Source organism: Chiloscyllium plagiosum, chromosome 4 (assembly GCF_004010195.1).
Source record: "Chiloscyllium plagiosum isolate BGI_BamShark_2017 chromosome 4, ASM401019v2, whole genome shotgun sequence".
Lineage (NCBI taxonomy): Eukaryota > Metazoa > Chordata > Chondrichthyes > Orectolobiformes > Hemiscylliidae > Chiloscyllium > Chiloscyllium plagiosum.
Genome location: NC_057713.1, coordinates 91971975 through 91994757, shown reverse-complemented (window position 1 = coordinate 91994757; position 22783 = coordinate 91971975). Strand labels below are relative to the sequence as shown.

The 22783-nt window shown below is 41.6% G+C and overlaps 1 protein-coding gene across 3 annotated transcripts in view; it reads left to right on the top strand.

The window, feature by feature from the left end:
- The window catches only part of ctdp1 (CTD (carboxy-terminal domain, RNA polymerase II, polypeptide A) phosphatase, subunit 1), a 306403-nt gene extending 296047 nt beyond the window's left edge, over nt 1-10356 (top strand). The window contains exons 13-14 of one of the 3 annotated variants that reach the window (XM_043688613.1): nt 6178-6314; nt 10074-10356. In XM_043688613.1, coding sequence (XP_043544548.1) covers nt 6178-6313 — 136 coding nt within the window. In that variant the 3' untranslated portion in view covers nt 6314; nt 10074-10356. Of the gene's footprint in view, nt 1-6177; nt 7192-10073 lie in introns of those variants that run through there. The other 2 variants (XM_043688612.1, XM_043688614.1) reach the window with 2 other exon arrangements.
- The last annotated feature ends 12427 nt before the right edge of the window (nt 10357-22783 follow it).

Genomic DNA, 22783 nt, shown 5'->3' with positions numbered 1-22783 from the left:
TTTATAAAATTGACCAACAGAAGTGGACCCAAAATAGATCCTTGTGGTACACCACTAGTAACTGAACTCCAGGATGAATATTTCACATCAACCACCACTCTCTATCTTTTTTCAGCTAGCCAATATCTGGTAAATCACTCTCAGTTGTGCACCACCATGGGGAACCTTATCAAATGCCTTACTGAAATCCATATATACCACATCAACCGCTTTACCTTCATTCACCTGTTTGGTCACCTTCTCAAAGAACTCAATAACGTTTGTGAGGCACGACGTACTCTTCACAAAATCGTGTTGACTGTCCCTAATTAATTTATTCCTTTCTAGATGATTATAAATCCTATCTCTTATTACCTTTTCCAACACTTTACCCTCAACTGTAGTAACGCTCACTGGTCTGTAATTACCAGGATTGTCTCTACCCCACTTCTTGAACAAGGGAACAACATTTGCTATCCTCCAATCTCTGCAGTTTCCTTCCCCATCCTATGCATCCTAAATCTAACACTTGGCTGGGTTCATTACCGAGTACCAAATCTAATGTGGCCTCGCCCCTTGTTGGCCTGTCAACATACTGTCAGGAAACCTTCCTGCATACATTGAACAAAAACTGACCCAGCTAAAGTACGTGAACTACAGCATTCCCAGTCAATATTCGGAAAGTTAAAGTCACCCATAACAACTACCCTGTCACTCTCACTCCTATCGAGGATCATCTTTGCTATTCTATCCTCTACATCTCTCGAACTGTTTGGAGGCCTATACAAAACTCCCAACAGGATAACCTCTCCTTTCCTGTTTCTAATCTCAGCCCATTCTACCTCAGTAGATGAGTCCTCAAACATCATTTCTGCAACAGTAATACTGTCTTTTACTAACATAGTCCCTCCCCCCTTTTTTAAACCATTTTCTCTGTTCTTATGGAAACATCTAAATCCCTGAACCTGCTATAACATTCCTGTCCCTGCTCTACCTATGTCTCCGAAATGACCACAACATTCGAAATCCCAGGTACCATGCTGGAAGTTCACCCACCTTATTCCGGATGCTCCTGGCATTGAAGTAGACACACTTCAAACCAACTTCTTGCTTGCCGGTGCCTTCTTACGATCTTGAAACCTTAGTTTTGACCTCGTTATTCTCAACTTCCAGTACACTCAAACTATAATTTCGGTTCCCATCCCCCTGCTGAATTAGTTTAATCCCACCCGAAGAACATTAGCAGATTTCCCCCCAGGATATTGGCACCCCTCTGGTTCAGGTGGAGACAGTCCTGTTTGTAAACGTCCCACCTACCCGAGAAAAAGCCCCAATTATCCAGGATTCCAAAACCATCCCTCCTGCACCATCCCTATAGCCATGTGTTCAACTCCTCTCTCTCCCTATTCCTCGTCTCGCTAGCAGGTGGCACAGGCTCTAAGCTTCCACCCTAGCTCCCTGAATTTCTGCCTTAAATCACCATCTTTCTTCCTACCTATGTCACTAGTGCCTATGTGGACCACGACTTGAGGCTGCTCCCCCTCCCCCTCAAGGATCCCAAAAGCGCAATCAGAGATATATGGCGCCATGATCGGCACAGTATCATGGGCCGAAGGGCCTGTTCCTGTGCTGTACTGTTCTATGTTCTAAATGGCATTGCAGCTGGTAATTCTCAGTCCAAGCTTCATGACCTCCAAGCTCATAACCCTGTCATGACCGAAACTTTGAACATCTCTGATATAAAGAATAAGTCTCATAACTCAGAGCTGTGCATCTCCAGCAGCCATTGTAGGATGACATTGGTGGTTGATTGAGTGAGGGTTCCCCAGGAATAGCAGTGATGAAGTTATTTTCAAAGGGAGAAGGTCTGTGCAGAACATCAACCACACATCTTCTGACCTTATTGCCACATTCATCTCCTGATCTGATTGTTTCTAGAATGCATTCATCCTGCTCATATGCTTCAGCGTCCATTTACAGTGGAGCCATATGAGAAGTAGTTCTTCCTACCTTGCACATTTACTGCTAATTTTTAGGTGATTCTATCTTTTGAAAGCTTTGGCACCGTGAGTGGTGTTTCTAGATCAGCTTTTTCAATTCCCTTTAAGAATTAGGAAAACTTTAATTAGGTCAACATGCCTTTCCAATGTTAGCAAACCAAACCTCCTCACCCTTTCCTCATAAGTTAGATTTTTGATATTGTATATAATTCTTGTTTAGTCCTTGAGAAGCTATGGCAAAGTAAAATATTCTTTGAATAGTCTAGGACCAGTTCTTAACCCAGTGTCTTTTCGCCGTGCACCAGTTCTGATGGCATCAATACTTTTCTCTGCAATAATTTTGATTGCATTCTTGATTTGGATAATATTCAACATCCTCTTACTCGCATACCAATTATTTTACACTTGGTCTCTTCTGGCAAGCTCTCAAAATCCCAATTCTGGCTGTCGTTTGATTCTTGACTGGTATTAGATTTGATGCTAAATACATTATCACAACGCACTTTTAAAAAATATTCTTGCACGGGATGTAGCTGTTACGGGCAATTTATTGCCTGACCTTGGTTGCCCTTCAACTGAGTGGCTCACTCTGCCATTTTGGAGGACAGTTAAGAATCCGCCACGGTGCTGTGGATCTGGTGTTACGTATCAACCAGACGGAGTTAAGATGGCAGATTATCCTCCCGAAGGGAACCAAATGGATATTAACGCCAACTGAACAATGGTTTCATGGTCACTAATATTGAGACTAGCTCTCCATTTCAGATCTTTTCTTCCAGATTTTGGCTTCCAAGACGTGATTTCAACTGGTGTCCCCAGAAGATTATGACCTGGGGACGAAAATGATCGAATGTTTGACAAAAGAGAAAGTGCAAGCTGGAGATGTGATTACCATTGATAAAGCAACAGGAAAGATTAGCAAACTGGGGCGGTCCTTCACGCGAGCTCGTGATTATGATGCAATGGGAGCCCAGACAAAATTTGTGCAGTGCCCAGACGGAGAGCTTCAGAAACGGAAGGAGGTTATAGAGAGGGCCATAGACGCCCTTCCGCCTAGGAACCCTCCAACCACAAGGCATGAACTCAGATTTCTCCAGTTTCCTAATTTCCCCTCCCCCCACCTTGTCTCAGTCGAAACGTCGATTCTCCTGTTCCTTGGATGCTGCCTGACCTGCTGCATTTTTCCAGCAACACATTTTCAGCTCCCCAGAAGATTAGCCTTGTCCTCGCTGTTTTTTGTCACCATCTCACCCAAACACATTTCCAACTCTACCCATGCAGTTGTAGTACTGTAGAATTTGCTGTTGATTGTCTTTGGGAAATCAGCGTTACTGATGATAAAAAAAATTATTGTCTCATGGTTTTGTGTAATACCTAGTTCTATTTTGGAGAATCTTTACTAGCTATTCCCTGAGGTGCTCAGCAATTGTGGGATGATGGATCACTTTGAAGCTCTTACCAAATGCTCCAGAAAATAATTATAAAATAGAATCCCTACAGGGTGGGAGCAAGTCATTCGGCCCATCGAGTCCACACTGACCCTCCGAAAAGCACCCCATTCCTCTAACCCTGCATTTCTCACAGACTAATCCACCTAGTCTGCACATCCCTAAGCACTAGGAGAATATAGCATGACCAATCTATCTAATCTGCACATCTTTGGACTGTGGAAGGACACAGACACGGGAGAATGTATAACCTTCACACAGACAGTCGCCTGAGGCTGGAATCGAGCTGGGTCCCTGGCAGTGCTAACCACTGGAAACTGTGCTCCATGGAGGGGTGCATCAAGCAGAGAGCCAGCCTTCCTGTCCGGGAATCACTATTTACATGCCTTTGAGTAGCTTGTTACCCCTCACAAAGGTACTAATGGAGGTAAGGGAGAAAGTCACCGCAAGGAGTGGCTGAGCTATGTAGTTCATGAAAATGTTGAAATCCAAAAATAAAAATGAATCAGGAAGACTCTGTACTTCATTACCACTCTAAGGCTGAATGGCTACAAATCACTCAGATACTTAGTTCCCCATGTACTGAGTGCTTCAGTGACCCAATGAAATGTATTGGTTGAACCTGAGTGGCTTAGGTTTTGTTTTCTTGTTATGCTATAGAAGTATTAAAATATGGCTGTAACTTATTTGTGGTTATAAAGACAATGTTGCAACATTGTTCTAAAGTGAAGCAGCCAGATGTCTCTTTTTTTTAGTACACTTATCTCATAAGTAATCCAGTTAATATCCATCAATTCTAAATGATAATGCTTAGATGTTTATGTTTCTGGTAAATATATCTAATATTTTCAGTGATTATGTCCTTGCTCACTATTTCTTTAAAGGAGAATAAAATCTATCTATATGCTTAACCGTAATAGTCAAATATTTTGGAAAATTGTCGCCAACAATAGGAAATAGAAGATAATTCTAAAGTGTTCTAAAAGGCTGTGACAGCGATATAGCCGTGCATTTAAATGCACAATGCTGATTAAACACATGCTGATTTAAGACACCAAAACTATGAGAAATTATGTTACGTTGTGTTTCATTTCCTCAGGAATTAAGGCAATGCTCATTTTCCATAATTACAAAAATCTTCAAATCTGTAGTATGTTGATGCAGAATCTGCTGGCAAATTTTGTGTATTTTTGAGCACTAAACAAACTTGTAATGCTATGATTTGTTAGATTGAGAACCATAAAGTAGCAATGCATTTTCCTGTGGTAGGATTTGGTTTTGTCCAGTATTTTGACCTTGTATTGGACCTTCCTGTCTGTTTGAGGTGGGTCAAAGTAAACCACAAATGTTTTTGATTCTTTACTCCACTGGAGCTCAGCAAAGTATTCATAGGTTTTGGCCTCTGTTTCTGTTGATGCAATTCATGGTGCTACAATTTACTCTTCCTTTGAACTGTTTCTTTCAATTCTTTCAAAATTCATTTTGACAAAGTTAAAAGTGTGTGAAATAAGGTAAGGTTTTCGCTGTTGATACGGTAATGGATTCGTCTTTTATACGATTGTAGCAGCAGATTTTTTCAGGGCAATTCTATTTTGAATGTCCTTCAAAAGACATCAATGTCATTATGTGACTGGTTTTAAAGGGCATACTGGGGGAATGGGTATACAAGGTGCAGGGAATCATGGGCATGAATGGGAGTGGTGAAGGGGATGTGAGGGCTAGAGTTAGAGGGCCTAACAGCTTTCAAATCAAGTGGAACTAATTTCTAGTGAAGCAAAGTGGGCCTTCTAACCAGAACACCTCAGCTCATGTACAGTCTGGTCGCTGCATCTGAATTGCTTCCAGGGTCAACTCATCCCCTCAAACCCCCCCTCCCCACCTCGCATCCTGCTTCCCTAGATTCAAAACAGTGCTTGCAAAACACATTTACGTCGAGGCAATATGATTGCACTGATCATTTGGTAGAGTTTGTGTCATTGCTATGGGGAATTAGTGTAGCCAGAAAGCAACATTGCGTAAACTAATGAGTAATATTAAAGCACCATCTGTGCTTTAATAGGCCCCATAGTGACGGATGGAATAAATAAATCAAATTATTTTGTTTTCCACTGGTATTGCAGATGAAATTTGCAAAAGGAAATGATGAAAGTTCAATGCACTGTCTGAAGAAGGCTTCTATAACTGTACAGTTTAGAGAATAACTCGTGAATTGCTTGATCTTGATCTGCCGATTGTGTGCCAACTCATAAAGTGAATTGGTTTGTTAGTTTTCACTTTTGCCAGTTATTATTCTTTTGCTTGTGGCAAATCTTCCTTTAGTCTTTTTATTAAGTTTCAAACAAAAATGCTATATATCAGCTGTGAATAAAATTAAATGTATCACAGTAAATGGACACCGATGACCCTGACATTTGTCGATCTTTATAGCGCAGTCCAATGTGGATATAAAGTCATTCCTGTGTATCCACGAGGCTTCCATTCTGAGAACTCCCACAAATGCGAAGCTCATTAAAAATAGGTTAAAATAGTTAAAAATCTAGTGGGTATGTGATCTTTGCCCGCGGACGTTGATTTGTGTTGTTACATATTCATTGACGGGGATAGCGAATTGGTGATTTCATGGATGCAGAGGATTTACTGTAGTTCTGTGCTTTATTTGTTTGAGAGAGCTGGCTGTGAGAGCCAGGAGGTGGTAGGTGAGCTCTGTTTTCTTTGCTGTCAGTAACCTGACATGTTTTCTCTTATTGAAGGGGGCACAAGCGAAAGTTGGAAGATGATGGAGCTGGCAGCGATTCCAGTAAGCTGTCCAGCAATGAAGACGACAGCAGCTCGGAGGCTGACGAGATGGCGGCAGCACTTGAAGCCGAGCTGAACGATTTCATCTGAAGCAAGTGTTTGAAAACCATTTACTTAATGTAACAGATCTCAGACTTTTAACCGAAGACCCTGAAATGTTGTAAATTTATTGCCAATCTGTAGCATCATTATGTCAGAATCAATAACCAGATTTTCCGATGAAACCTTGTGCGAGTATTCTTTTACGAAGGGAACAAAATTCCTGTATTTTTTTTCCCCTCATTTTAACTGTAAAGAAAAGGGGGGGTCTTCAGGATGCGCTGGGTTACAGTTGGGATGGGTAGGGGCGGGGCGTTTGGGGAGAGCAAAGGTAGGGGTGAGTGGGGTAGGATAGGGCCATATCTGGAATGTAGTAGTATTACAGTAGATTGGTGTGCCAAGCCAAAGATTGGGGATCATCACCACAGTGAGGAACACTTGTTAACCACTGGATGAGAGCAAAAACTTTGTGATCTGTTAACATCAAGTAAATTCTTCATCAATTTTTTTTAATGAAGGGGACATTACTGAGAATATGACTGATAAAGTTTTCTGGGAAGGGTGAGGCCTCGGAATGCAGTGATTTGATTCAGTAAATAGTTCTGTTGTTTCTCATGGTTTTAAAGCAAGGTTGTGTTACAGACTAGTTGGGTTCTTCAGAAGAACATTGTGTAGATTTTTAATTCTAAGCTTCTGTTCAACTTGGGATCTTGGCACAGTGTGCTGTGCAAGCCTAAACTGCCATAATCCTTCTTTTCCTCCTCATTCATTTTCTCTTTCATGCAGAAAAGTAATGATAGGATTTCCTAGTTAAGGATTTTATTTTTCCTTGTTTGCAGGACTGATGTAAAGTTTTTGTATATCCAATTTCATATTTGACACACTGAAAATTTCTTTCATTAAATAAAGATTTAAAAAGTTATTTTGTACATGTTGTGTAGGTGACATTCTTTTTTTGTCTTTGCCACCATCAATTCAATAACTAAATACAACTTCTGTTCTTATTTAATGCTTTTTTTGATAAATCTCACAGAAATTACAGCACAGAAACAGGTTCAACCTCCACAATGTCTGCTCACCCAATCAGCATAACCTTCTACTTGTTAGTTGCTCATGTACTTATCAAGCTATCTCGGAACTACAAGTACTCAATGAAGATAGAGAATTTTACTAGATTTCTTTGTGTTGTATTTATCAGTCATGATGAGTAACAGCAAGTATGTAAAATTTACATTGCAGAAACATTCTTCCCATCCAATCTCTTCAATAGATCTTCCCATCTAATCTCTGCCAGCAATCATGCTGGAGTGCAGAGGTCCAAAAAGGCAGCTTACTACTATCTGCTCAGTTACGGATGGGCAATAAGTGCTGCCCCAGCCAGTGACACCCGCATATAGAAAGAAATACATAAAGACATTGCTCCATGTGAGTTTTCTTACATACACTTTCACCCATGGGGAAAATGAGGACTGCAAATGCTGGAGATAAGACTCGACAGTGTGTTGCTGGGAAAGCACAGCAAGTCAGGCAGCATCCGAGGAGCAGGAGAATCAACGTTTCGGGCAGGAATGTCCTAATGAAGGGCTTATGCCCGAAACGTCGATTGTCCTACACCTTCACCCAACCTGGTCAACCCCTAATGAAGAGTTGCTTTTTTTCTTGATAAATATATCAGCGATTCAGATCATGATGTTTGGAACTTTCTAACCCTCTAAAATAACTGAAATCAGACAGCACTCAACCAACCCAGTGTTTGCAAGCCACAAAACAAACGCATACTGTTTGATGCGATCCCGTGATTGGGCAGCACGTGCCGAACAATCCTGTGCTTACTAATAGCTAAGTAAAGGTCAATTTAAGGTAACCAGTGAAGCCTATTTCCTGGCTCATCTTACACTTGCTGAATGCAGCATACATTCATATACAGGGCCATTTTTGATTTTGCAAACAAAAAGAATGTGTTCAAGCCTTATGCCTTTTGGAATTGCCTGGAGTTTGGAGAACCTATAGTTCCCCATTGCTTTTTCCATGTCAATGCCTCAACCAATCAGAGTTGTCTTTCCAACCAGTCATACCCTCTTCTGCAGTAATATAAATTGTGATTTTTTTTGAAATTTGACATTCTTGCCTTTCTCCTGATGAGTGCAAGGTGAAAAGCTTCAGCGACATGTCTTTCTTTTCAGCAATGCTCTGACTGAATTTCTAATAGAAAGCCAGTAAAGGGAACATTTTGTGCACCATCTTCCCTTACTGTGACACTATTGATATTAACATTTGTACACTGTACAGTGAAAATTTGTTTCCTCTTCTAATTTCATTATTAGGGAAAATGTTTTATTTTCAGAATTATTTTCATAATTGCATCTATTATTTTCCTATGAATAAATTCTATCTCTAAAGTTCATTGTCTTTAATTTTTAATCTTACTTGTGCATAACTTTAAGGTATCATCTTCCCTCCAGTTAATTATCTTTTTTCAAGTGTATCTCTCTCAGTTTCCACTTTACACCTCATGAAGGTGACAACAGTCCATGCATGCTTCTCTGGTGCTATGCCTGACTCTCCACTATTCAAGCATTATTTGGCTGGCTGTTCACCCACAACAGAATCATAGCTGACCAAACCAGCTCCCTTTGAATGATTGCCACTTCAGGATGATAGCAAAAGAAGCTAGATAGCAAAACCATGACTGAGATAATATGGCAAATCACAGCAGTCAACTAACTCAGTACAGGAGTTGGACTTGGGATGATATTAATCTACAGGATGCAACTAGACAGTAAAAACAAAGAACTATGGATGCTGGAAATCAGAGACAATGACAGAAATTGCTGGACAAAAACAGCCAGTCTGGCTGCATCTATGGAGAGAAAGCAGAGTTAATGTTTTGGGTCCAGTTTCAAAGGAGGATCACTGGCCTTGAAAAGTTAACTCTACTTTCTCTCCACAGATACTGCAAGGCCTGCTGAGTTTTACCAGTTATTGTTTTTGTTGTAGATGATGCCCGCTATCAGAGGCCATCCAAAGTGTACATGCAGGCCTCAACGATTTATGTTGACAAACTGAATCTTTGTTTAACATATATTCGGTTTCAATGAGAGAAAGAGAATGCTGACAGAAGTCATCAAGAAATGCCAAATGAACCTCAAGACCAGCTATAATTATCCCACCCATCCCTTACATTTGGGCCTCTGACATATTCATGTGATCTCAATTTCCCAAAATTTTTATAACATGTAACTTTAGGGTTTTTGTAGCAAAGTGGTGCTGTCCCTACCTGTGAGCTAGGAGGCACAGGTTTAAGTCCAGCCTGCTCCAGGGATGTATATTAATATCTGCGAACAGCTTGATTAAAAAGAAACCAAACCTAACTCTCAAATGATTCTATATACTGTGTAGTATTGGTTCATCGAGTATGAAATGCTTAAAGTATTCTTCCAGCCATTCACCTCATTATTTGATTATTATTACATCGGAGCTTCCAATAAGGGATGTTTAATTGACACAGGAATGGCTTCACAACCATTTTATTTTCAATTAATCTTGACTACTTTTCAAATAATAAACCTGCAAAATGTAGCCATTTCTGTCTGAGTGATAAGGGTTTCAGTTTATTTAATAAATCTCTGGGACCTTGTCAATGTTTGATAATTTACAGAAGGAATAACGCATTTATCATAAATGGCTCAACTGGATTTGCTATGCTTCTATTCACAATGCAGATTTTGCTTGGTGCAACTTTTTTCCCCCGATTACTTTTGTATTAAAGGTTATTTTTGTCCATGAACCCATTATTTTTTTTCTCTCTCAGATGCTGACTCTACCTGTGCCATCTGATAACTCAGCACAGACCAGGAATTGAACCTGTGATGATCTTAGTTTGTATGATTCGGTTCTCAATGCATAAATATGCTGACTGTCCAAGTCATTCACACCCATTCCGGCATGTTTTGTTTCAAGCGAAATGGATCTTTGACATCTAACTTCAATACAGTGGAAGAGAATGCTGACAGAATTCGAGAAATGTCACATGCCAGATGACTCTGAAGTCTAGCTGTAATTATCTCTCCCGTGTTTTAATCATTGTTTGGAGTCCAATCACGATATTCATGCATACTCAATTTTCAATAAATAGTTAATGAACTTAAGTTACAGTTATGCATTTTGATTTCCCATTATTGACAGTTTTGCCTCTATTTCTGCAGATTGTATCTGCATTAACGTTTAAAATTCTTTAAAGATCTGAACGTGTTTGCTGTTTAAATTTCTAGCAGTTTACCCTCTAACAATTAGTAAAACGAGCAGAGCAGACCAAACTGTTATTTTCTAGATTAGAGTGGTACTGGAAAAGCACAATAGGTCAGGCAGCATCCGAGGAGCAGGAAAATCGACATTCCGGGCAAAAGCCCTTCATCAGGAATGAAGGCAGGGAGCCTCTGGGTGAACAGTTCATGTTATAGAACAGAGAGACCTGGATGGTCAAGTACATAATTCTTTGAAGTTTGCATCTCAGGCAGTCAGGGTGATTAAGAAGGCATTTAGCATGCTTGCCCTCATTGTTCAGACCTTTAAACATAGGAGTTGGGAATTCAGGTTGACGTTGTACAGGACATTGGTGAGGCCTCTTTTGGAATACAGTGTCCAGTTCTGGTTCTTCCCGTTACAGGAAGGATGTTGTTTAAACTGGAGAGGGTTCAGAAAAGATTTAGCAGGATGTTGTCGGGAATGGTGGGTTTGAGTTATAAGGAGAGGCAAAATAGGCTGGGAATTATTTCACTGGAGCTTAGGAGGTTGAGGGCTGACCTTATACATGTTTATAAAATCATGAGGGGTATAGAAAATGTGAATGGCAGGTGTGTTTTCCCTAGGGACTAGGGGGCATATTTTTATGGTGAAAGGAGAAAGACATGAGGGACAACTTCTTTTACAGAGAATGGTTCGTGTGAGAAATGAACTTCCAGAGGAGGTGGTGGATGCACATACCGTTGCAATGCGTAAAAGACTTTTGGATAAGTACATGAATAAGAAATGTTTGGAGAGATATGGGCAAAGTGCAGGCAGGTGGGGCTAGTTTAGTTTGGGATTATGGTCGGCATGGACTGAAGGGTCTGTTTTCATGCTCTTAGACTCTATGATGCAGTCCAAAGATTTGCAGGTTAGGTAGATTGGCCATCCTAAATTGCCCATGGTGTCCAGGGATGTGCAGACTAGATAGATTAGCCATGGGAAATGCAGGGTGACAGGGATAGGGTAGAGGGGTGGGTCTGGGTGGGATGCTTTTCAGAGGATTGGTGTGGACATGATGGGCCGAATGGCCTGTTTTCACAGTGTAAGGATTCTATGACTCTATGCGAAGAAAGCAAGTGATTTTAGTTATTGACTTGAATGTACAGAATTTCAGTTTTCAATCATTATATCTTTACATTCCTGCAGATTCTGGGTTTATCTGTACGTATAATAGTACAATATGAAGGAAGCCCATTATTACCATATCCACTGTTGATAAAGATTTCCAATTATCCTCACTCGTCTACCCTTACGCACCTTTATATTCCTTTCAAGTATTTATCCAAATGTCCTTTTGAGACCTATCATGTGACCATTAACCTGTTCTTAAGTTCCCTCCCCCAAAGGCAGAGGTGGGTCCAACCTGTTACCTGGGACAATCTCCACAGGTATGGCAACCCGGATCCAGTCCAGCCGAAAACTGGATCAAGCCCCTTATTCATGGCACTGATCTGATCCACCACACTTCAAGGACTCTGTTGGATACTGCCCTTTATTAAATTCATTCCCGAGGTGTGAATCTTGGCCAGCATCCAAGAGCTGGTGAGCTCAAGCCTTGAACCACTGCAGTCCATTCGGTGTAAATACACCAACAATGACCTTTGGAATTCCAGAATTTAAACCAGTGACAGTGAAGGAAAAGTGATTTATTTCTATGTCTGAACGGTGAGCGGTTTGGAAGGAGACTTGCAGTGGTGCAAGTTTCTGCTTCAAACTCACCTTAGACTTTGGAACATGGCCTTTTGGTTGAAGCACAGGCATTGGAATTGCTGCAAAAGCTGCTGGCAATGCTGCCAGTGCAACATTGACTTAGTACAGTACTGTAAATAAATATGTTTGTCCCCTTGATCACCACTGAAAAATGTGACAAGCAGGTCTGGCTTTGTGTCTGCACTCAGAATCAAGGCATGACTAGGTACAGTGAACCTGGAAGTTTTGAATGAAGCAACCATGCACAAAAAGACAAGACAAGACAGGAATGCTGTGAGCATCCAAGGAGGTGGAGAGTGAGTGAGCACTGAGAGAGCGCACTAAGAGCCAGGAGATGTACAGTACCCTGGTTTAACCCATCAGATAGCTGTGTGTTTCTACGTACAAAGTGTTCTGGAAGCAAAATTATAATGCAAGGTGTTGGTGTGTTCCAAAGTGCAATGAATTAGAGAGCTGTATTCTGAGTGAAACAAAGTGTTGGAGAAACTCAGCAGGTCTGGCAGGACCAATAGACATACACAGTTAACATTTCGCCCATTTCTCACTGGAGCAGAAGCACTAACTCTGCTTTTCTCTCTACAGATGCTGCCAGACCTGATGAGTTTCTCCAGCACTTTTTGTCTTCGTTTCACATATCAGCATCTGCATTTTATTTTTAATTTTAGTGTATGCTTTGTGAATTGGAGATGTGCCAAGATGATGATGTAAGGATGGTAGCATGTTTAGTGCCACCATCTGTGGATGGGGGTTACGTAAGTGGTGATGAGGTTTTGTGCATTGTACAGTCCAAGGTGGAAGTCCAGAGGAGCAAGCAGTGAATATGAGTCACTAGGTACCCACTCTGACATTAACGTGGGGAACTGTTGCCATCTAGTTTCTCTCCAGCACCTGGGAAAATAGGAAACTACATATAAATAAGGAGAGACACGTTAATATCAAGATATTAATGCAAGTAAATTGGCCTCTTACCAATAACTAGCAAGATTCTCATTTGGCCATTCAAACCTTGGGTGCAAAATCAGACTTTGTTTTCCTTCAGTACCAAGAATCTTGCATATTCTCTGAACTGACTCAACATTGCCCATATTGTTCAGGGGCAAGGAAATTTTAGCTCTCTGATCTAATCTTGACTCTGACTCAGTTTTTAGTTGCTCCCTGCTCCTGGTTTCTGTTCTGAATGTGCACTAATAGGCTCCACCTAGAGGTTGAAATCAGTTAGTGGGATTCAGCAGTACCTTGCACCAACTAATGTCGGGCATTAGATGAAGCCCAATTAATTTAAGATACAGGCTGAGTGTATGTTTTTTTCAATTTTGTATGCTGTAACATATTTCCTTTATATTTATTGATGTATTTTAATTCAAAAGTTATTTCAAACTGGAATGCACTGTGCTGAACATGGAAAGTTTAATATTTCAACTTGGCTTTTTCAGCAAGAAAATGTCCAAGGTTACCTGACTTTAGCTTTGATATTGATTTCTATGGGAATCCCTGATTCATTTAAAATTGTTTCACTTAATATTTTGGTTTCATTTCTGACTGTTGTAACATTAAGTGAGGACTACCTATTTTTAAATAGTGTTTCTTGTATCAAGTAATAGGACTGGTTAAAAATTGCAGATTGCTCTTCATCAGTTATACATCCAGGACAATTAGAATTATCAATTTACTCAAGTTACAAAAGAACAGTAGAACAATGAAAAGGGTACAATGTCACCAACACACAGCACCATTTTAGATATAAAGATATGTACATACCTTACATACAAAAAAAGAGAAAATAAAGAAAAACGTTATACTACATTGCAGATACACATCGATTATATTTAAGTTAGGAAAATAAGAAATAAAGCTAAAAATTTAGTATTATAGAATTTCTATAAGGGTTTCCATATGGTCTGACTAGGCTCCACCAGTTCCCAACCAGGAGCCATCTTCACTCTGGACCCACTGGCTACTGTCCCCGCTCCGCTCCAGCCCACTGGCAGAAAGTGCAAAAAGACAGAAGAGAGAAAAAACACAATAGAGAGAGAAAAGAATTGAAAGGAATGGATATGCTCTGGCTGAAGCATCCTATTCCTCCACCATCTTCGTCCAGACAAGCACATATTCTAATCTGTCGAAGCATCTTCTTGTAGATTTTTAAAAACATATGGTATACATTCCTTTCAGCACAAAAATGTAACTCATACATGACTAGTCACCTGGTTTACTTGACTAAATTCCTGAATGGACACTGTCATCTATTTTTAACCTGCTTCTGGATTAGTGGTGCTGGAAGAGCACAGCAGTTCAGGCAGCATCCGAGGAGCAGTAAAATCGATGTTTCGGGCAAAAGCCCTTCATCAGGAAAGAAAGGTTTCCAGCATCTGCAGTCATTGTTTTTACCTATTTTTAACCTGCCGCAATGAAATCCCAGTTAGCAAAGCTTCACAAGTCAAGGTGATGTGATAAATGTAATGTAAATATTAATTTAACAGGACATGAAATTCAAACTTGAAATTATTCATTGAAGGTACTTCAGATGCCTTTCTGAAGCCACCCTCTATTCTCACTGGTACTCTTTCATGTCTTCTGTGATGTATTGCCAAATCTGAATCCTAGCAACAACATCGATCACTATTTTCTGGCTTCCTTCACCCCTTTCCCCAACTACTATTCAATGCATGTATCCATTTGTCCTTTAAGTAAAATGGAATTCAGACCAGTCATTTCATTACCTTGCCCCAGTTCATCATTATTGGGCTCTGAATTTCGAGTTTATTTCAATATTCACAAATATTGTCTTTCTGACCTCGCTATATTTGTGAACTTCTACTAGCCAGTATTTTGGAGTTATTACCTCTAATAAGTCCTTTCCTTTTTAGATTTTCTGAAGATGTGTCTCAATTTCCTTCAAGTGCTTGCTGTGCTCAGTTTCTCAGGTTGTTGCAAGTGGTGCCATCAGGAAATGACTCTGGCTCTTGACAAGTTATTTGATCAAAGGGAAGTACATTGGAAAGCTGAGATCCTATCCTTCTCCTCCCCTTTTGCATATGTGCATTTGGAAAGAGTGGTTGCTAGATTTAGCAACATGGTGACACAATGGAAATGGCATGAGCAACTGAGAGGTACTGGCTAATTTCTCTGGTGGCAATGGTTCAAATCCCACCATAGCTGCTAGTGGAAATTTGAACTCAATTTAGTTTAATATAAAATATGGAAGGAAATGTTCGTTTCAGCAATGATGACTTTGAAATTATCTTAGAGGGAAGGAAATCTGCCATCCTTACTGATCTGGCCTACTTTTGACTCTTAGATCATAGAAACACATTTGATTCTTAACTGCTCTCAAGGACAATTCAGGATGGAGAATAGTAATAAATATTGGCCCTGCCAGTGACTCCTGCAGATCCTGAAAGAATAACAAAAATTGGATCTGTTCACCTAAATGCGTCATGCTTTTTAAGCCCTTTGACTTTTTCATACAGATATGGGTCATTCTTTCCAAACTTCCTAACATTTGTTGTATTCCCCTGTCAAACCTCAGTAAATAAGTCTGGGAATGCTTTGGAATGAGAATGGGTTGCAGATTCCTGCCTTGCACTATAGTGCCCTGACTTCTTCTGCCAGCCACAAAGCTGAGGTCAGGTAGGAAGTGGCCCTGCAAATAATCAGCCACTTACGGACCTTACTTGGGACGATGGCATTAGGCTGCCCTAGGCATCATCTGTACCACATAAAGTTGTAGGAAGATCATGGGTGGACAGGGGGGCCATGCACAGAATTTTATAGGAGCCACCGCCTGTGTATCTGCTTAAGCGAAGGGGACCCTGTACAATTCTGCCCTGAAGAGCATCTTATGCCAATTTCCAGTTTCTGTGCTAATTTCGCCTTGTGGGTCTGAGAAATGATAAATTACAATGTACTAACCTACGTTTAAACAAACTGCTTGATGAATAGGTTCAATCCTAATCCTATTTTTAAAAATTAGCGAGAGTTCTATTGAGCCCAATGATTACATGATAGATGATGAAGCAGTTGCGCTGCCCTATGTCTGTGCTCAGACTGGGAAAAATCGTAACCATCCCAATGTGCAGCTCTGCAGGATGGATGTTTCAATAATATCCCTTATAATGGATAATGAGGGGGAGTGTGACCCTGCTATCCTGCAATTCAGAACCTAATTGTTGGTACACAGTTCATGTGCTAATGAGCATATTAATAATGCAAACCTATCATTACTAATTATGAAATGTTTCACATCCATTTTATGAAAGCTGAATTGCTGCTTTCCCTTCCTGCTACATAATGAGATTCAAGTTGCTAGCTGTTGACATTGTGTCTGAATGTATTCTCCATGGCAGGCTTGATTCCAAACAGGCCCAGCTTTCTGAAAGTCCAATGGGATTCCTAATTACCTGAAGATAACCATTTTTGATAAGATGTTAAATCAGTAAGGATATGTCCCAAAATGTACTGATAATTAATGAATAATGCATTCTCTATTTAGTTTGTTTGAGAAATAGTGGAAGCCCATTGGGTATTTGGCAACAGATTCCAGCACTGGGCTCATGTCATACCTGACATTATACAGTCTCAATGAAAGTACATGAGGATCCCAATAGCACAAAGCCCCAGACAAACTGGCTTAAGAGCATATAGCTCTAGTGTGTTGGAGAGTGAGGGGGATTGGCGTGGGTGGTGTCTCAATTGCAGAGTGCAGCATTGTGGGGGTGGTTGCTTTTGCAATTGAAATAGAGGGCTCCTGTCATGATCTGGCGGGGCTTGCTGGTGGTTGGAGTGTGGTGTCGATTGGTGGATTCCTGAAGAAGGGCTTATGCCCGAAACGTCGATTGTCCTGTTCCCTGGATGCTGCCTGACCTGCTGCGCTTTTCCAGCAACACATTTTCAGCTCTGATCTCCAGCATCTGCAGACCTCACTTTCTCCTCCCGGAAAAGAGGAGCAAACAAATTGCTAGGTTATACCTTGGAAATGCACCTCTGCTTCTCTTGCCCCACAAGCAGTGCTGTATAGACTCTTGCTACTTACAGTCTTCCTCTACTCTTCCCCGAGATCAGGGTAACCCAGCCAAGATAGAAATACTGTTCAAATGAAGGCATGCATCTTCATTAATGTACTTAAACTAGACAGATTTTTAAAAATTCATTCATGTGACCGGGGCGTCGCTGCCTGGGCCAACATTTATTGCCCATCCCTAGAAGTCCTAGAGAAGGTAGTGGTGAGCTGTCTTCTTAAACTGTTGCAGTCCATGTGCGGTATGGTGCCTGTGTACAGCTCATTTGGTTGTTGTCAGGTTAGTTACATTCCCTGTTCTTTTCAACCAAAGGGTTTGCTTTCTTCAGAGTGGACAATCCACGTCACGTGCATTGACTCAAACAAAGGCTGAATGACCACAGAATGACACACCCACATTTTCTAAGTCACACCTTTTTATTATACCATTGCTGCAGATGAAGCACTACCAAAACACGAAGGTGTTTCCCTAATTACAGAGAGGCCAGGTAAACAATGTCCCTGTACACAGATGTTTCGATCTTCTGGTCCCCTCACATGACCTATTTGACCTGGGTGGCAGTTATCAGGTATGATACAATAGAGGCATGTTTCTACACTAGAGGCATTGGGTGGTATTAAACATAAACCAAGCATTGGCATTGGTGTGTGTGAATTCCTGAGCTAACTCACTCATTCTGAATGGGTCCACAGCGCATCAAAGCAGTTGTAACTGTAGCACCTTATAAAAAGAAGCAGCTTTAACCCAATGTATCTTCTTTATTGAAAAAAAAAGCCTTAAGTAAGTATCATTAGAGCCTTAGAAAACTGGAGCTTCTAAACAAAGAAACTGCAGTCTGTGAAGATGAAAAATTAACAAAATAAAAGGGCAAACCTGTGGAAAGAGTATGCCTGTAAAAGGAAATCCAGTAAAATAGCTAGTATTTTTAAAGCAGCTGGCACACTAAGGAAATGGCATTTAAATACCCACTCATGAATTGGAAAGCATCAGAGAGAGTGCGTGAGCTCAAATTATTTTGCCAACAGATGGATCTGTGTTTTCCAGATCAAGCAGTGAGTGAATCAGGGAAACAGACAGTAAAAATCAAGATTGTACTCGGCAACAAGAGATTGCATTAGATCAAAAAGAATTAGGATTGAAGGCTGAGGGTCAGATCCCAGGCAAGGCATGGACACTCCTTCAAAATCAACTTTCAAGTGAAAGTGAGTGCATTGGTTAGAGTTGATACATTGGTTAGAGCTAAGAAGGTAGTGAGCACTGCAGATGCTGCAGAGTAGATGGAGTGTGACACTGGAAAAAGCACAGCCGTTCAAGCAGCATCTGAGGAGCTGGAGAATCGACATTTCAAGCAGGACCCTTCACCAGGACACCAAAATGTACAGGAGCGTCCACTGACCAGTCTGTTGGGATTTGTTGACATAAAGCCCCAAGATTGTGATTTTTCTTTGACAGAATGTCAAAACAGATTTCAGAACAAGTCATTACATTTACCCCAATACAAGCCTTACAAAATGAACCTGCTAGGGAAGAAGATGATGATTAGAGGACCAAATGGAGAGGAATCGAAAGCTCTCATGGTTGCACACCAATAGTTACAAGTATTGGAGGCAGTTACACCAATTGGTTTGGTAATCAAGGTTCAGAATTCTGACAAGTCTTAAGGCTACACCTGCAGTACTGTGTGCTGTTTTGGTCTCCTTACTTGTGAAAGGATGTATTGACACGAGAGGAGGTTCACTAGGTTGATTCCGGAGTTGAGGGGGTTGGCTTATGAGTAGACTGTGCTTATATTTATTGGAATTCAGAAGAATGAGGGGGGATCTTATAGAAACATAGAAAATTATGAAGGGAAGAGATGATTGAAGTAGACAGGATATTTCTACTGGAAGGTGAAACTAGGACAAGAGGGCATAGCCTCAAAATAAGGGGGAGCAGATTTAGGACTGAATTGAGAAGGAACTTCTTCACCCAGAGGGTTGTGAATCTATGGAATTCCCAGCCCAGTGAAGTATTGATGTTATTTCAGTAAATGTTTTTAAAGCTAAGGTAGATTTTTTATTTTGAACAATGAAGGAATTAAGGGATACGGTGAGAGTGCAGATAAGTGGATCTGAGTCCACGAAAAGATCAGCCAATATCTTATTAAATGGCGGAGCAGGCTTGAAGGGCCGGGCGGCCTACTCCTGCTCGTAGTTCTTATGTTCTTATGTTCTAAATGTAGCTTGACTCTAACTATAGACTAGGAGAAAGTGAGGATTGCAGATTCCGGAGATCAGAGTCAAAACGTGTGATGCTGGAAAAGCACAACAGGCAGCATTCAAGAAGCAGGAGAGTCAGGCATAAGCCTTTCATCGAGAATGTGGGGGGTTGGAGGGGAGGGGGGAAAGAGGCTGAGAGATAAATATGAGAAGGAGGGTGGGCTGGGGGGAAAGTAGTTGGGAAGACAATAGGTGGATGCAGGTGGGAGGTGATTGTGATAGGCCAGTGGGGAGGGTGGAGCGGATGGGTGAGAAGGAAGATGCACAGTTAGAGCATGTCAAGAGGTTGATGCCAAGCTGAAGGGTTGGATCTGGGATGAGGTGAAGGGAGGGGAGATTTGAATCTCTGCGCCACCCAGTTCTACCTCCTACCCAAGATTCACAAACCTGAATGCCCCAGTCAACCCATTGTCTCCACATCTTTCTGCCCCACCAAACCTAACTCCTCATATCTTGGCACCATTCCCTTTGGACCAGGAACTCACCACATACATTTGAGACACCACCCACCTCCACCTCTTCCATGACCTTTATTTCCCTGGTCCCCCATGCCTCATCTTCACCATGGACATCCAGTCCCTGTACACGTCCATCTGCCATAGTGAAGGCCTCCAAGCCCTCCGTTACCTCTTCTCCCGCCAACCCAATCAGTACACCTCCACTGACACACCCATTCAATTGGTGGAACTGGTCCTCACCCTCAACAACTTCTCCTACAAATCCTCCCACTTCTGTCAGACCAAAGGGGTAGCCATGGGCACCAGCATGGGCACCAGCTATGCCTGCCTCTTCGTTGATTATGTGAAACAGTCCAATCTCCGCAGTTACACTGGCACCATCCCCCACCTCTTCCTCCGCTACATTGCTCCACAAGGAGGTTGAACAGTTCATCACCTTCACTAACACTTTCTATCCTGATCTTAAGTTCACCTGGACCATCTCAGGCACCTCCCTCCACTTCCTGGACCTCTCCGTCTCCATTTCTGGAGACCGATTCAACACAGACATCTGCTTCAAAACCACCAACTCCCACAGCTACCTGGATTACACCTCCTCCCAAGCTCCTCCCAACTCTTCCGCCTTTGCCATATCTGCTCCCAGGAGGAGCAAATACACTCCAGGACATTCCAGATGGCCTCCTATTTCAAGAACCACGATTTCCCCTCCCACTTGATCAACAATGCCCTCTACCGCATCTCCTCCATTTCTTGCACCTCTGCCCTTGAACCCCACCCTCCAACCACATTCTGCACGTTCAGACATCTCATCTCATCTATTGTGTCCGTTGTTCTCGATGTGGTCTCCTCAACACTGGGGAGACAGGGCGCCATTTTGCAGAATGTTTCAGGGAACATCTCTGGGACACAAGCACTAAACAACCCCACTGCTCTATGGCCAACCATGTCAACTCCCCTTCCCACTCCACCAAGGGCATGCAAGTCCTGGGCATCCTCCACCGCCAAATCCAAGCCAAGCGACAGCTAGAGGAAGAATGCCTCATCTTCTGCCTTGGGATCCTTCAACCATACTGCATCAGCCAGTTTCCAAATCTCCCTTCCCCCCTGTCTCATCTCAGATCCAAACCCTCTTGAACCGTCCTACCTGTCCATCTTCTTTCCCATCCAGCTGCTCCACTCTCCCCACCGACCTATCACAACTATCACCCACCTGCAGCCCCACCCCCACACCCCATTTACCTCTCAGCCTTACCCACCCCACACCCCCACCCCACACATTCCTGATGAAGGGCTTATACCCAAAACATTGTCCCTCCTGTTCCTTGAATGTTGCCTGACCTGTGTGCTTTTCCATGGTCATATTTTCTAACTCTGATTACTGAGACTGTGTAAGGCATGTGGCATTCAATGGTATCAGGGAAAGCGACACAAGTTACCGAGCTTAGGGAATGAATCTAAAATTGGTGATAAGTCACAAAACATGGAAAGGTATTCAAGGCACAGAGATGGCCAGAGTTGAAGATAGGCCAACACACAGGTAAAATCTAACAACATAAATCAGGTCAGTGAGACAAGAGGATATAAATGAAAACTGTATCAAGATGCCAGTTGGACAGGTGTGTTCCACATCATTAATGTGGATTGAGATGTTGATCTACTATGCAAGCAGAGTCATTCTCCACAGTTGGGATTGTATGCCCGGAAAAGAGTAGTAAGCACTCACTTCAGTTCAAAATCAATACAAGAGCAAGTGTTAATATCTTACCTCCCCATATGTTAAAGGCTATTTACAAAGAGAAATAGGAACACTACAACCCACCAGTAATGGATTGCCAGTAAACAGCTGTGGAACATTTATCTTACAGTGCAATTATGGGAAGTCAGAGTGTGTACCACAAATGTTTTATAATGTAGACATAGCTGGATCAGATATACAGGACCTCCAGTATGCCAGGCTTTCCAGATACATGATGGTCAACACAGCACTGTAAGCTACGGAAGGTTGGAGCATGGAGTACACTGACTTGGTTTGAAACCTGAAATTGTGCTATCCATACAGTTATGATAGAACTGAAGATGCTGTAGCAACAGTTAAAATTGGATTGCAAATTATTTTTTGTCAGCTTACATAATGAGAGGCTGCCAGCAACAATCTTCACTTGCCAAATACAGAATATAGCCAATTATAGAATTAGCCAAATACAGAATATAGCCAAATACAGGAATGACACCAATGTGTGGCGTGTGTGAACAAAACCTAACAAACCAGTTCATGATCTGTAAACACATTTAAATAGTACAGGAGCAGTAAATGAGCAAATACTCACAACGATGGCCAAACTGGAGAAAAAATATCGACGCAACATCTTTGGATTTAGCTAAGATTACAAAACAGAAAAAAGTTTTAAAAAAAACAGCACATCCATTCCTTATAAGATCTGAATATCTGGCAAGTAAGAATTACTCTGCCCAGTCATCATCTTTCTTCGGTTTTGACTGTAGGAGATGTATTTCCTTCCATACAAGGGAAGATGGAGTTGATACATGGCAGCCCAGCAGGCCCTGAATAGACCCAGTTGTGAGTAGGGCAGAGGATCAGGGTTCTGAATCATTCAGCAGGAACTTGGCATTCTCTAGGGTGTGAGACCAGTCCAGATAATGTGAGGTTATGGCAGTAGATGGTGCAATTCTTAGATAGAACCAAAGTCAATTCATAGAATTCCATAATGTTCCTGTATCTGATGATGCTATTGAGCCATAGACACGGTCAGAGATGTTTTGATGGAAAAG